Consider the following 12,531-nt stretch of genomic DNA (forward strand, 5'->3'; position numbering starts at 1 on the left):
GTTTGTGCAATGGGACACCAAAACAGCAACCATTTTCACCGAACATCCACAGAATTATCTTTTTTGTACTGTCCAAGAAACATGGAAATCTGTTTGTTGTTGAAGAGGATGTGACGATAGAGAGAAAAAGCTGACCAGAAAGCAGTATGTCCCATGTTATCTCAAGTAATCCCATTTTAGAGCAGTTGACGGTACACAAACTTGACATTAACACTCCTTTTGTTGGAGAAATTCCTGAAGGATATTTCATGTTATGTACCTGTTGTTTGGTTGAATCATTTTGGTTTTGGAATGCTTCTGTACCCACTGTATTCTTTACAAAACAATATTACATTACGATATAGACAACAACTTAGCTGAAAATTATATCATTGTCAAAATATAGTCTTGGAAATTATAAATTCATGTTTTGATTTATGTTTGTTATTTTTATTTTTGTTATTGTTGTTTCAAAGAAAATGCTTTTGAGAAGAAGGTGCTCTAAATATTTCCTGAAGATTATTCCAAGACCCTGCCTATAAAACTACGATGGCCCAGGAGGCTCAAAACACGCACTTCTAGTTTTCACGCACTTCCAGTTCTTATAAAATTTGTGAACTAGAATTGTCTAGGGTCAATGGCCCAGAAGGCTCAAGTGACACTGCGCAATTCTGACTTTTTGTCACAGCGGGAAATTTCCAAGTGAACGGCCCGCGCAATGAAATTTTTTTTGGTCTTTAAAATTAATGTCGAGTTGCGCAAAACGAGTTAATATTTTCGAGTTGTTCATATCAAGAGTTACAGGTTTAAATTTCCGAGATAAGTGCTAGTCAGCAAAATTTCCCTTCAGCGGCAAAAATCGGGGAATTTCTCGGGCTTAAATCGGGGAAGAAAAAAGTGACCAAATATTAACTTTGTGAAAACTAGAACGTAGAAGTGCGTGTTTTCGAGCCTTCTGCTGGGAACGCCAAAATAACTCGAGTCGAGAATCTACAGGAAGGAAAATAACTCAAAAATTTAAAAGAACGAAAATAAACCGAGTTAAAAAACGAGAAATAGCTCGAAAATTCAAAGGGAGGAAAAATACTCGAGTTAAAATACCAGAAATAACTCGAAATTTCAAAGTCAAGGAAATAAAAACGAGTTACGAAATTGAGAATGACTTCATGAGGTACATACAAAATGACGTCAATATTTATTTCCGAAAATAACGCCATAACTCGTTTTTTTCGTAACTCGGTTCTTTAACTTGGGATTTCCGAGCCTCTTCGCTATATTATCATCAACTCATTTATTAAAACTCGGTATCTATTTTGCTGACCATAACGGCTATCTTTCGAGAGGGACTTTTGCGTCTCTAAAATATTTTTAGAAGAACGCAGTGTCGTCACTGTCGTCACAAAAAAAGTCGGAAGTGCGCAGTGTCTCGTGAGCCTTCTGGGCCATGACCCTAGACAGTTCTAGTTCACAAATTTTATAAGAACTAGAAGTGCGTGGTGAGCCTTAGGGGCCATCGTATAAAACATGAAAAGCTTTGTAATTCAAGCCTTATAAGGTATCTATTAAAGGGGGCATGTTTAGTGCAAGCTATGGCTGAGAATAATTGAATACTTTGCAATATCACTGTATTTCTGACAAAAATAAACACGGCATTTCGCCTTTTCTGAATTTCAATCAATCACTGTCAAATGCCTGTCATCGGGAGCATCATAGCGAAAGCTACTTGCTAGTAGTACTTTATACAGGATTCGAAAATAATATAAACAAAATCTCAAGAATAGATTTTCATTATTTTAATACATATATAAAACAAGGAAGAGAATCCGTTTAGTACAGCTCGTTTCTGATAAGGGAGAAGAGAAAAAAACTATTTCAAGGCTAGATAATTTATTTCCTTCGTCAGCGACAAGCAAGAAAATAAAGAAAATTTCCAGATCGAATCTACTTACAAAATTTTCAATGGATTTGGCAATAACATGAATTAGAGAAGGAAAAAACAATGATGAAAAAATCTAGATAAAATATTTTAAATGACGTATAATCCAGATAAAATTTCATCCTAAATTTCGATATTGTCAAAATATCGGATTATCCATACTCAATAAAGGCTACAAACCTTTTACCGTTTCAGCCGGATAGAAATAATTTTTAGAGAAATAAGTATGACGTCATCGCCCTGTCCCCCAACAAAAGAGAATCCCTTTTCCATTGTTAAGGAAATTACTATATTATGAGAGTGAAAAGGGTCCTGGTCCATAAGACAGTTGACAGACTACTTGTTCATTGTCTAGTGAGGTGTTCACAGTTTTGAATATTTCTGTGGACAATTTCTGGAAGATTAATGCAAGCCCATCTGGAAGGTACAGTTGACGCTCTCTAATTCGATTTTCAAGAGGAATTAGATTTTCATCGAATAAGGGAACGTATCGAATAGTAGAGCGTCGTTTATGAGAGTTTCTCGTTTCTCGTTGACGGTGACTTTCAATATTATCGAATAATTGGAACTTAATAATTAGAATTACGTGATTTATAAATTCGTTTATTGACCTTATAAGAAGCTGTTTCTTGTTCATTTTGAAAACCAAAAATTTTGTCATGTGTCACTAAGAAAAAAGCCGTCCTAGGATGTTTCCATTTATAAGAGACCAATTTTTTATCTTTTTGTTTTTATAATTCTATTTGGGAGATGAGAAGGTAAAAAATGAATCAGTGACCCAAATCCGTGGAAAATCCTTACAGTTTTTATTTTAATTATCTTTTTGAGTTTCAAACTCGAACCCAGTCCTATAATTCGCTTTTTTATTTTTTTGATTGCGAATCGGAGAAAATAACGCAAGTGGCTCTGGGTACGAGATTGTTCGAATTGTGAAATCATACAATTTTGTTTTGTTTTCTCAAAACTTTTAATTATGTCTTTCTAATCCTTCGCAATAGTATTTTGTTGCACCGGTAATCCTTACCGAAATAAAACCAATTTCGAATGATGGTGGAATTAGTTTTAGTTGAACCACAATCAAGCCATTTTGATAGCCTGATTTTGAGATAAAGACATCGTAATAAAAGTATTATCGAAAACTTTTGGATCCATGAAATAGTAAACTTTTAGTTAGGGACAATTGTTCCATTTTAAGATTAACTTAAAAGTCGATTTTAAAAATATTAGTAATTTCAGAATAGAAAATATCAACCCCGGAAAAATGCGATTTATAGTCTTAATAAAAATCTTAAGTATTACAGGAGATATTTTGCGCCAAAGATTCCGAAATGGTACTTGACGTGTCTCTACTTGGTTGAGATAGGTCAAGGGTTACTGGATCCGTGCTGACTGCGGTTTTTTAGAGGTCTGCGATTCATAATAATTCAAGGGTAAAAGGAGACTTTGCGTCCTCCCATACCTTCAGCTAATAGCAAGGTGTTCATTCTAGGGTGTGTTTTTTACAAAAAATCTTCTTTTTTAAGTCAGAAAAGAAAAAGGAAGTAACTTCTTGGTTATTTTAAAAATATATTTCTTCTTATTTTCTCAGAATTCTTAAAGTATAAGATCCTCCAATTAATTTTAACGGTCTTACATTAGCGTGGGAAGAGAAAGTTCCGCTCCTAAAATAGCTGGTTGTTCTTCTTTCAACTTTTTTTTTTAAGTTTAGAAATTTCATTGAGTTTTTTTGCTTTCAATAAAACTTTTAATATAATGTACACACTTATTAATCTTTAGCGGTCTGGTCATCTTGTAGGGGACTGGAATCGAGTTTACATGGGAGTTCTCCTCAAGCTTGTGAAGGTTGCAAAAGTTTGCTCTAAAAATTCTAAGCCTACCAATGTTTTTAAAATGCTCTTATTTTCACTATTTTAATTTAGTGCGATTTTCCTAAGAAATTGGGTGTTTTAGGATATATGAAGCCTTATAATGTTCTAACTGCTTATGTTCTTATAAATATTCAATATTCTATAAATATAGTTTTTATTCTCGTAAAAAACGTGTAAACTCTTTACCAGTTTTTTCACAAACCGATCACGAGATTAATAGTAATAACAAGGGCGGTAAAGTCGCAAAATACAATCTAGCATGGTTAAAATTGTGACCGATTAAACTTTTAGAGTAAGCAATATTCAATTTGTTATTTTAGAAAAGAAACAAAAACGCAAAAATCCACCATCCCAAAAACTACAACAACAAACCAAACTACAAAAATGATTCTCAGTAACAGTTCTCACCTCACTGGATATGTTATCATGGCATTAGTATATATCACAACATTACACGGACTATCAGTAAATGATGTTAGGAATCAACTAGCTAGGGAACTTAAACAATCAATCGATTATGATGAATATCAGACGTTCAGAAAGAGACAGCTAGGAAGTAAGTACCCTTGCTATTTTCCATTTAAATGGTTATGATTCTGAAAATATCAGTTAAAGGTGAAAATTCACTAAATTCTGATAAATGTATCCGACAGGATCGACTTTTTGTCGGGTGCATGTCACTAGTCCGACACTTTCTAGTCCGACAGTAAAATATTCCGAATCTATAAAATAAATTTAGAATTTGGGAGTCTTTTTTTCCGATGTCACTTTTGTCCGAAAACGAAACATTTTAGAGTGTCGAATGTTGAATAGGGTTTTTCACTGAGATAATATTAATGAAAGTTCATTTAAAGCGGAACTTCGGATTTTTATAAGCACGTGGTTGCTTATAAAAGATGTGCCTCCTTTTCGGCGATTCATATTTCGTTTCATGTTTCATACATTCATGCATGTTTGTTTTTTGACTCGTTGTCGGACAAAATTGTTGTCGGAATACTGACGCATTCGTCAAATCCAACATCGGACATTTTTACTGTCGGACTAGAAAGTGTCGGACTACTGACGACCTCCCTTTTTGTCATTTCAAGAACTTTTTAAGCTGAATTTCGAAAAACATCAAATACTTTCTCTTCTAATATTCATCTGGCAGGGCCCAATATTTGCTATGAAAGTGATTTTTGACTGACAAGTTCCACTTTTTGAACCTTTGAATCATTTTATAATTTTGGTATTTTGTGTTTTGCTAAATTTAGTTCGAAACAACAACTTTTTAGGCTGAATTTAGGAAAAAATATCAAATTTTACATCTGAAAGGGTTCAATATTTGCCAGAAACTGTTTTATGACAGGATCGAATTTTAAAAACTTTAAATTATTCGACTTTTCGGTATTTTGTGTTTTGAAAGAAAAACCTTGAACTAAAATGCACACTTTAGGACTCAACATATTTTCATTATTTATCATTCATAGATGGACTTGGTGAGAACCCTCTTGATAGACTAGCCACTGGTGTACCCAAGGATTTCGAATGTGAGCATATGACGGCACCTGCAAACAGTAAAATCAAATGTGGAGGTCGATTATGTCTTGTTAAATGTGATGAAGGATATGTATCACACCCAAAGAATGCATTTGTGTACAGATGTAAAGTTGAAACGAAAGAATGGATTACTTTACCAAAAGGTTTACCTCTTCCAATCCCAGGATGCATCAAAATATCTGACTTAGTACCGGTAAGTTTTCTATTAAGACCAATCTTGTACCCAGCCCACCTACGCCATTTTTTTATCTTAGAGACTGGGTTTGAATTAGTCTTATACCTAGAGCCACTTACGCCACTTCTTTTGATGTTACTGATGTTCATGTTACGTTAGCTGAATCATAAAAATCAAAAAACTTTAAGGGACTGGGTTTCCTTTTGTATCCAATCGGAATAGCTTGAACCCCCATAACTTAAACTACACTAAATACAGTTGACTCTTTTTAATTCCATCTTAAGTGGCAAAGAAATTTCTCCGAATGTGTAAGAAATATTTGAGTTACAGTAATTATTCTATACCACTCAACAACTGTAAGGAAACCAATATCTTAGTACTGGAAATTCTCTAAAACTCGAACTTTTGTCTGATTTCTCCCTTGGCGTTCGATTTATGGAGAGTCTGTCTAGCTTTAAAACTGATGGATTTTATACTCTATTCTAGATCTATTAACGATTACCCACAGAAGGGAAAACTTGGAAAATGGTACAAAGACGAAAGAAAAATCCATAACTTCCAAAAGATCCAAACGACGTGATGAAAGAAGAAAGACCCTTGGTCCCCCAAAAATGACGCCCTTTTAAGATATTAAAATTTTATTATTTATTATATATACATTACAATATACATTATAATGCAAATAACGACTATATATTTTATTTTATTTAATGGATAATTATTTCATACTAAAATTGTGTAAAAATTACTTTTTATTAAGGTATAATTTACACTGTCATACAATTTTTAGATTTTTTTCTTCTAAAATCTTTTTGACTTTGGAACCTTTGCAAGTGTTTTGTACAGTGATGATATATTATCTCTGCTAGCGGAGAAAAATTAATGATGATGGTTAAAAAGAAATTATGCAATGCAAAAATAAAATCTACTATTGACTGTTAATGTTACAACCCTGTCTCACAGCCCCATGGAATATTTCTATCGAAATCTAAATGTGGTTAGAAATTCTACTGTTCCTAGCTAACGAAATTCTGTAGGATGGTTTCGGTGTACAACATCTTCTTTTACATTGGATTTCGAATAGGGATGAAATCGAAGTCATTTGTCAGTGGGACTGAACTTGTTGGGAGATATCTTTCCAACGGGGACGAAATTTTGGCCAAATTTTCAAGTGGGACGGGGGTCGTAGACAGAGCCACTTTTGGATTTTACTGATGGATGCTGGTGTCAATATTTGACGACTACCTTCACTTTCGTTTTCTAATTGTTTACTTTTGTCGGTTGCAGGACTCTTAGTCTGTAGTCTTGGCCTAGTCTTTTCTCGTGTTTTTCTTGTCTGCTTTCATAATGGGGCGCTAGTTACAAAGTTACAAATCAAACTTTAAGACGTTAATCTGAAAGAAGATTCTATCCAGTTCATTGTACATTTTACTGTCTCCATACTTCTTGTCCATCATGTTTCCCCACAGCCATTTCCTCGAGCAAATCAACAGCTGGTTGGTTCGAGTTTGAGGGGTGTATTGCTGCACTCTCCAAGGGGTCCGAACTTCGCCTCTACATGCTTTTTCTTATAACAACGTACTCCATAAGGATATTCGTGAAAAAAAATCGGAAAGTAGTTTTGTACTTTTATCCATGATGTATAAGATAAACAGGTACCAAAATGCCGAGAGCCGAGGAGACCACTGTAACCAAGAACAACCAGAAAAACAAACGATCCAGTACTCGAGCAAGTAGCCTCCAGTCTTCTTGCAGTTCACTTTTCTGATGACTGCTTAACATTCCTTTTGTTATAATTTGAATTTCCTTTAAAATCACATCAAGCGTCCCGCTAAAATTATTTGTCTGGAGGGTTGAATTTGGATTGCTTTTCTGAAGGTCATTGTATTCATCTGACATGTAGAAACCATTATCATAAGCGGAGGAGTGGTTTTTATTCGCATCCTCGCCTAACCTGGTTTCTGTCTGCATTGTCTCAAGTTCATCATAGTAACCATGGATACCGAAAAATTTTGCACATGTACCAAGAAAGAAACTGCGTACCCACTTCGGCATAGGTGCTGCACCTCTTTCACTAGACCGGTAATGAATAACCAAGACAATACACGTAGTTATCAGGCTAAATGCACTTTCAGCCATAATCGCCATATAGAAGACGGCTAGCATTGGAACACTATTCGAGTTGCGAGGTAATGCGTCGGATATCAACTGGAGAAACACGGCAACAGCAAGCAAAATAGTGATGGTCAAAGATATGCGTTCTCCACTTTCAGGGGGTAGAAAAAAACCAAAAAATACAGTCATAACTAAAACCAAGCAAGGTGCTATAACGTTGAACACGAAATATAATGGTTTCCGTAATAACACTAAATTGAATGTTATATCAACATAAGGCTCTGGGCAACACTGGTATTTGACAACATGTCGGAGTTTCTCAGCTTTGATTAAATCCCATTCACTGGACGCAGAATACTGGTCAGTAATCAATGGACGATTATCCTTGAGTAAATTGATACCAGCAATATCGAAAGTCCAAGAACCAAATTTCAAATGACATTCTTGTCTGTCGAATGGAAAATATCTGAAAGTGAAAAAAATAATAAAGACCTATTATTACCGAAAAACCAAAATATGGTAGTCAAAATACTCTGAGATAGGGGTGTAACTACTAGCGAGATTATGTATCTGGAATTCTCTACGGCTACGGCTAAAGTGGCGAGGGAAATGGCGAGTAAGGCAAGTAATGGCGGGTAAAAGCAAATTCGATATTTGACGTACGTCATTATGTCGACTTTGCTTATACGGTATTTTGGTGTTTTTCCCGAACAGAGCAAAGTAGACAACGACCCGTACGGGCAGCCCCGCAACCGTAGCCGTAGAATATCTCCGATACATAATTTCGCTATTATCTAAGCGTAGTGCGAGTGCAACAAACGTAAAATACTAATACATGTATCCTACGCTACTAAAAAAACCTTATCATGACGCCTGTGGGAATCGCTTCGGAGCGCGATCTCATTTCAATTTCTATTAATTTTCCAATGGACATGAAATCATAGGGCACTTATCCAGTCAAAGTAAAATTTCAGGGTATTTTTTCACCTGGGACGACTTTTTAGCACATCCTCCTATTAAGGGGAGGGAGGCTCCATCGGGTCTCTGTGCCAGGAGGAAAGGGTAATTCAGTTAACACTCTCTAACTCTTTACCAGTCGATACGCTCCTTTATTCTATGGAAATTCAATTCCCCTTGAAATCGAATTAGAGAACGTCAACTGTATAACTTGACCTACTTGATATCAATACTGCACGTGCTTGTAAAAGTAGCAGGTGCCAGCCAAAAAGATGTTCCATCGCTATATTGTATGATGCGAGTTTTGTATTTCTCTACACCACCACTGAATTCACTGTCCGCACTTAAAGAAGAAGTACAGGAATTTATTAAGATGTAATAATAAAGATTTCAAGTTCGTTTTGTTAAGCAAAGTAATTTCCACCATTATGGAAGCAAACGTTCCAGGTGATCCTTTACGAGCCACTCCCCCAGAGGATCCTAAATACACACGCAATGACGCAATTTTTTCAAAATTCACGCATTTTTCCCGAGTTTCACGCAAACCCAATTTTCAAAATATCGGAAATTCTTTTCGTAAAAAACGGGAAATTTGCACATAATCGATGGAAGAAAGAGAAAAATTCACGTAGTCAAACACAAAATATAGAAAATTCACCAATTCACACGTTTTTTTTTTCCATTTTAGCGCATTCACGCAGACCCATATTCACGCATTTAAGCTAATTGCTGAGAGGGCCAACTTTACGCAAATCGAGAATTTTTTTGAGATTCATATCTAGAGTGCCATCTTTAACATTTGGTAAAAAATTCCCAGCGCAGTTGAGCAGTAAAGAATGAAGGTTTAATTAATAATAAGTTTATAGTCCGCCTTATATTTTACTTCCATGTTGAAAATCCAAAATATTTCCACTAATCGGAAATTCGCACAATGCAATGAATTGTAGCTCTCTAGAGGAACGAGCTTTCTTCAAGAATATCTCACTTACTTATTGTAAAGGACAATGTCTGGTACCCAAACAAGTTGTCCATCAATTTGTACTTCAGTTGTCCCTGACCATTTGGATGAATCCCACTTCAGAAGTTCATTCAACCATTGCTAAAAATGAAATTTCCTGTGTAGGACACATTTTTACAAACATTTATTTGTCTAAGTCGTACCTCTATGACACTGATCCAATGAGAAATTAAGTCGAAAAAGTTCATGGGCGTACCAGTTTGTCGGTGTGTCAGTATTGACCTTTTTTGCGTCGGTATTTTGGTGATCAACAAAAAATGTGTCGGTATTTCGGTGTTTGAGATGCTTTTCGGTGATAACGGAAAATGTTACATTTTCAATTGGTGATACGGTAATTTTCGTCGGAAAACCGGTGCTAAAACAAGAGCTTGTTATCTCAGAAATCCCTCGTATGCTTTTATCTCATATTAGAATTTTGAAAAACATGAAAAAGTGTCGGTGTCGGTATTTCGTAAAAAATGTATCGGTATTGCGGTGATTTTGTGAAAAACTGTCGGTATTTCGGTGCCCAGTACCCTCGTACGTCCCCCAACCCTTAGGAAATCACATTGAACTGTAATCTCAGTTGCAAGAAATACTTTTTTGAAAAATTGCTATTGGAACTATTAGCTGTTAAAAATTATTCTTGTACCAGAGCCGCCCACTATTGAGTTTAAACACCAAAGTGCTAGAGAGGAATCTTCAGCCTTGTTCAAGCAAACATTTTAGTTCCTATGAGTGTACCGTTTTTACAACTTTCATGTTAAACTTCCAACATTCAGTGCAATTCAAAGTTTCACCTTAAAATTTTAAAAGAAGGAAATTTTGGTAGAAAAAAATTGGCGGATTCGGTGGATTTTAGGTAAATTACCATCCGCAAAAATAAATTTCCGCTATAATTTTTTCCTTTAATGTATTAGATCTGTAGGGTTGTACCCAACCTCATTCCCTGCGCATTATCACAGCTTTTTTATGCTTTAACGATATGACGCTAGAATTAGATAATGGCGTCCGTCACTAGTGTAAATAAAGCCTGGGATACACGGGCACGAGGTTGGGTTGTACCAACCTGTCGAACCCATATCTTTGTGGTCAACATTTGATTTCTATCATCCTACAATAATAAATAAAAAGTTTTTGTCAATAAGAAAACATAAAAGAACGCTATAATATTTAAACAAAGAGCTTGGGATCAGGATCAGGTTGCAACATTGAACTTGTTTAAATATTTTCAAAGAATTTTGAAAATTTACAAAAAATTCAAAAATTCGTAGACGCCATAAGGTAGTGTGAAACCTCTACAAAACTGTAACGGTTGTATAATAAACACGAAACCGTTAAAACATAGCGTAGATTTTCTCCACGCGTTCCAGTTCTAGGCAACTACTCATTCTTTAACGAAAAAAGTCTATCGCGTTAATTAATTAATTTGACATTCTACTATTCCATACGCTCCCATTATTCTATAATATTGAAAGTTACCGTCAAAAAGCAACTCTCATAAACGACGTTTTACTATTCGATACGCTCCGATATTCAATAATATTAAAAGTTACTGTCAAAAAGAAACACTCATAAATGACGTTCTACTATTCCATACGCTCCGATATTCAATAATATTAAAAGTAACTGTCAACAAGAAACTCTCATAAACGAAGTTAACAAACAATTACCCTTTATATAATAACGTATGAACAAACCAGTCACTGGAACTATCCCAGTTTTTATACTTACAACTTTGATAAGATGCACGATTTCAATGCCAAAAGTCACATTTATACTATGTCGTGGATTGATCACAGGTCGGGCTTGTTTACTGTAATTCGCAAGGATATAATCCACCAACTTCATCTCAGAATTAACCTTGGACGCTAGAAAAGGAGAAGTAAGATTGCATCCTTGGATACTACAAAGGGAAGAAAATGAGCAAAAGTAATCGAATATCCAATAATTTTTGTTTAGAATCTAAATTTGGATCGGTAAGAAGAAATGCGCAGTAAAATTTGGGAACGTATAAATAGGCTTAGACTGTATCAAACTCTTCTTCGCTAGCCGAAAAGATAACGGCAATTTTTTTCACAATATAAAAAATGCCCTTGAGCGGGTTGGTACAGGCTAAAATAGACTAGTCCACTTTCTTTTTCTTTAAAGCTGAAGATTTATTTAGAGAAAATCGATAGATCGATAGACTCACTAGAACAATATATTTTTAAAACAAAGGAGACTCACCGGTTGAAAATCTAAGGAACATTAGTATCACCACCAATTTGATGGAGCATATCAAAAAAATCATAATTGTTCTGTTTTGCAATAACAGTTTACTTTTTTCTGTCTTTTTTTGTTTATTTTTTTATGTTCTTTAACTTTTTTTTCCTGAATGAGACGTGGGCGAGTAGTAAAAGATTGTGCCTTGAAAACACATTGGAAGAGCACATTGCTCCATCCCGTGCGTTTTGCCGTACCAAGTTGACCGTTTACGATAAAAATTTTCTCCGGTCAACTTGGTATACTTTCGACGACCTCGAGTTTACAGACACAATTCGCTGGACTGCACTGCAATGACCCCCAATGAGCTAACTTAGTAATCTCAGGTCAACATGGTACAGCGTTTTTGTCCATACCAAGTTGACTGTGTCACATATAAGCCAAAACCAGGTCAACATATAGTACAGCGTTTTTGTTCATACCAAGTTGACTGTGTCTCATATAAGCCAATCTAGTCACTTAGCTCAACATGGTACAGCGTTTTTATACAAACCAAGTTGACTGTGTCACATATGAGCTAACTTAGTCATCCCAGGTCAACATGGTACAGCGTTTCTGTCCATACCAAGTTGACTGTGTCACATATGAGCTATATTAACTGGAGTTTTGTAGAGGTCTGCGATTCAGACTAAGTCATCCCAGGTCAACATGGTACAGCGTTTTTGTTCATACCAAGTTGACTGTGTCACATATGAGCTAA

At 35.4% G+C, this 12,531-nt stretch overlaps 2 protein-coding genes across 2 annotated transcripts; one reads left to right on the plus strand and one right to left on the minus strand.

Annotated features, from left to right (window-relative positions):
* The first annotated feature begins 4,107 nt into the window (after window positions 1-4,107).
* Window positions 4,108-6,439, plus strand: LOC136821465 (uncharacterized). The gene is made up of 3 exons (XM_067077701.1): window positions 4,108-4,339; window positions 5,253-5,515; window positions 5,984-6,439. The coding sequence occupies exons 1-3, from the start codon at window positions 4,168-4,170 to the stop codon at window positions 5,990-5,992; spliced, it is 444 nt and encodes a 147-aa protein (XP_066933802.1). The 5' UTR covers window positions 4,108-4,167; the 3' UTR covers window positions 5,993-6,439.
* LOC136821464 (neuronal acetylcholine receptor subunit alpha-2-like) lies at window positions 6,415-11,935 on the minus strand. Its single transcript, XM_067077700.1, has 6 exons — window positions 11,796-11,935; window positions 11,301-11,437; window positions 10,636-10,680; window positions 9,559-9,668; window positions 8,790-8,912; window positions 6,415-8,078 (listed from the first exon to the last, which is right to left on the minus strand). Exons 1-6 carry the CDS (start codon window positions 11,857-11,859, stop codon window positions 7,127-7,129), a joined length of 1,431 nt encoding a protein of 476 aa, XP_066933801.1. The 5' UTR covers window positions 11,860-11,935; the 3' UTR covers window positions 6,415-7,126.
* Window positions 11,936-12,531: the final 596 nt, after the last annotated feature.

This window comes from Clytia hemisphaerica, unplaced genomic scaffold, assembly GCF_902728285.1.
Source record: "Clytia hemisphaerica strain Z4C2 unplaced genomic scaffold, Clytia hemisphaerica genome assembly, whole genome shotgun sequence".
Lineage (NCBI taxonomy): Eukaryota > Metazoa > Cnidaria > Hydrozoa > Leptothecata > Clytiidae > Clytia > Clytia hemisphaerica.

Coding starts and splice junctions, on each gene's coding strand:
- LOC136821465 (XM_067077701.1), top strand. CDS start 4,168: ATGATTCTCAGTAACAGTTCTCACCTCACTGGATATGTTATCATGGCA. Junction 4,340..5,252: donor CAGAAAGAGACAGCTAGGAA/GTAAGTACCCTT, acceptor TATCATTCATAG/ATGGACTTGGTGAGAACCCT.
- LOC136821464 (XM_067077700.1), bottom strand. CDS start 11,859: ATGATTTTTTTGATATGCTCCATCAAATTGGTGGTGATACTAATGTTC. Junction 9,669..10,635: donor CAAAGATATGGGTTCGACAG/GTTGGTACAACC, acceptor TTTCATTTTTAG/CAATGGTTGAATGAACTTCT. Junction 8,079..8,789: donor ACGTGCAGTATTGATATCAA/GTAGGTCAAGTT, acceptor TTTCACTTTCAG/ATATTTTCCATTCGACAGAC.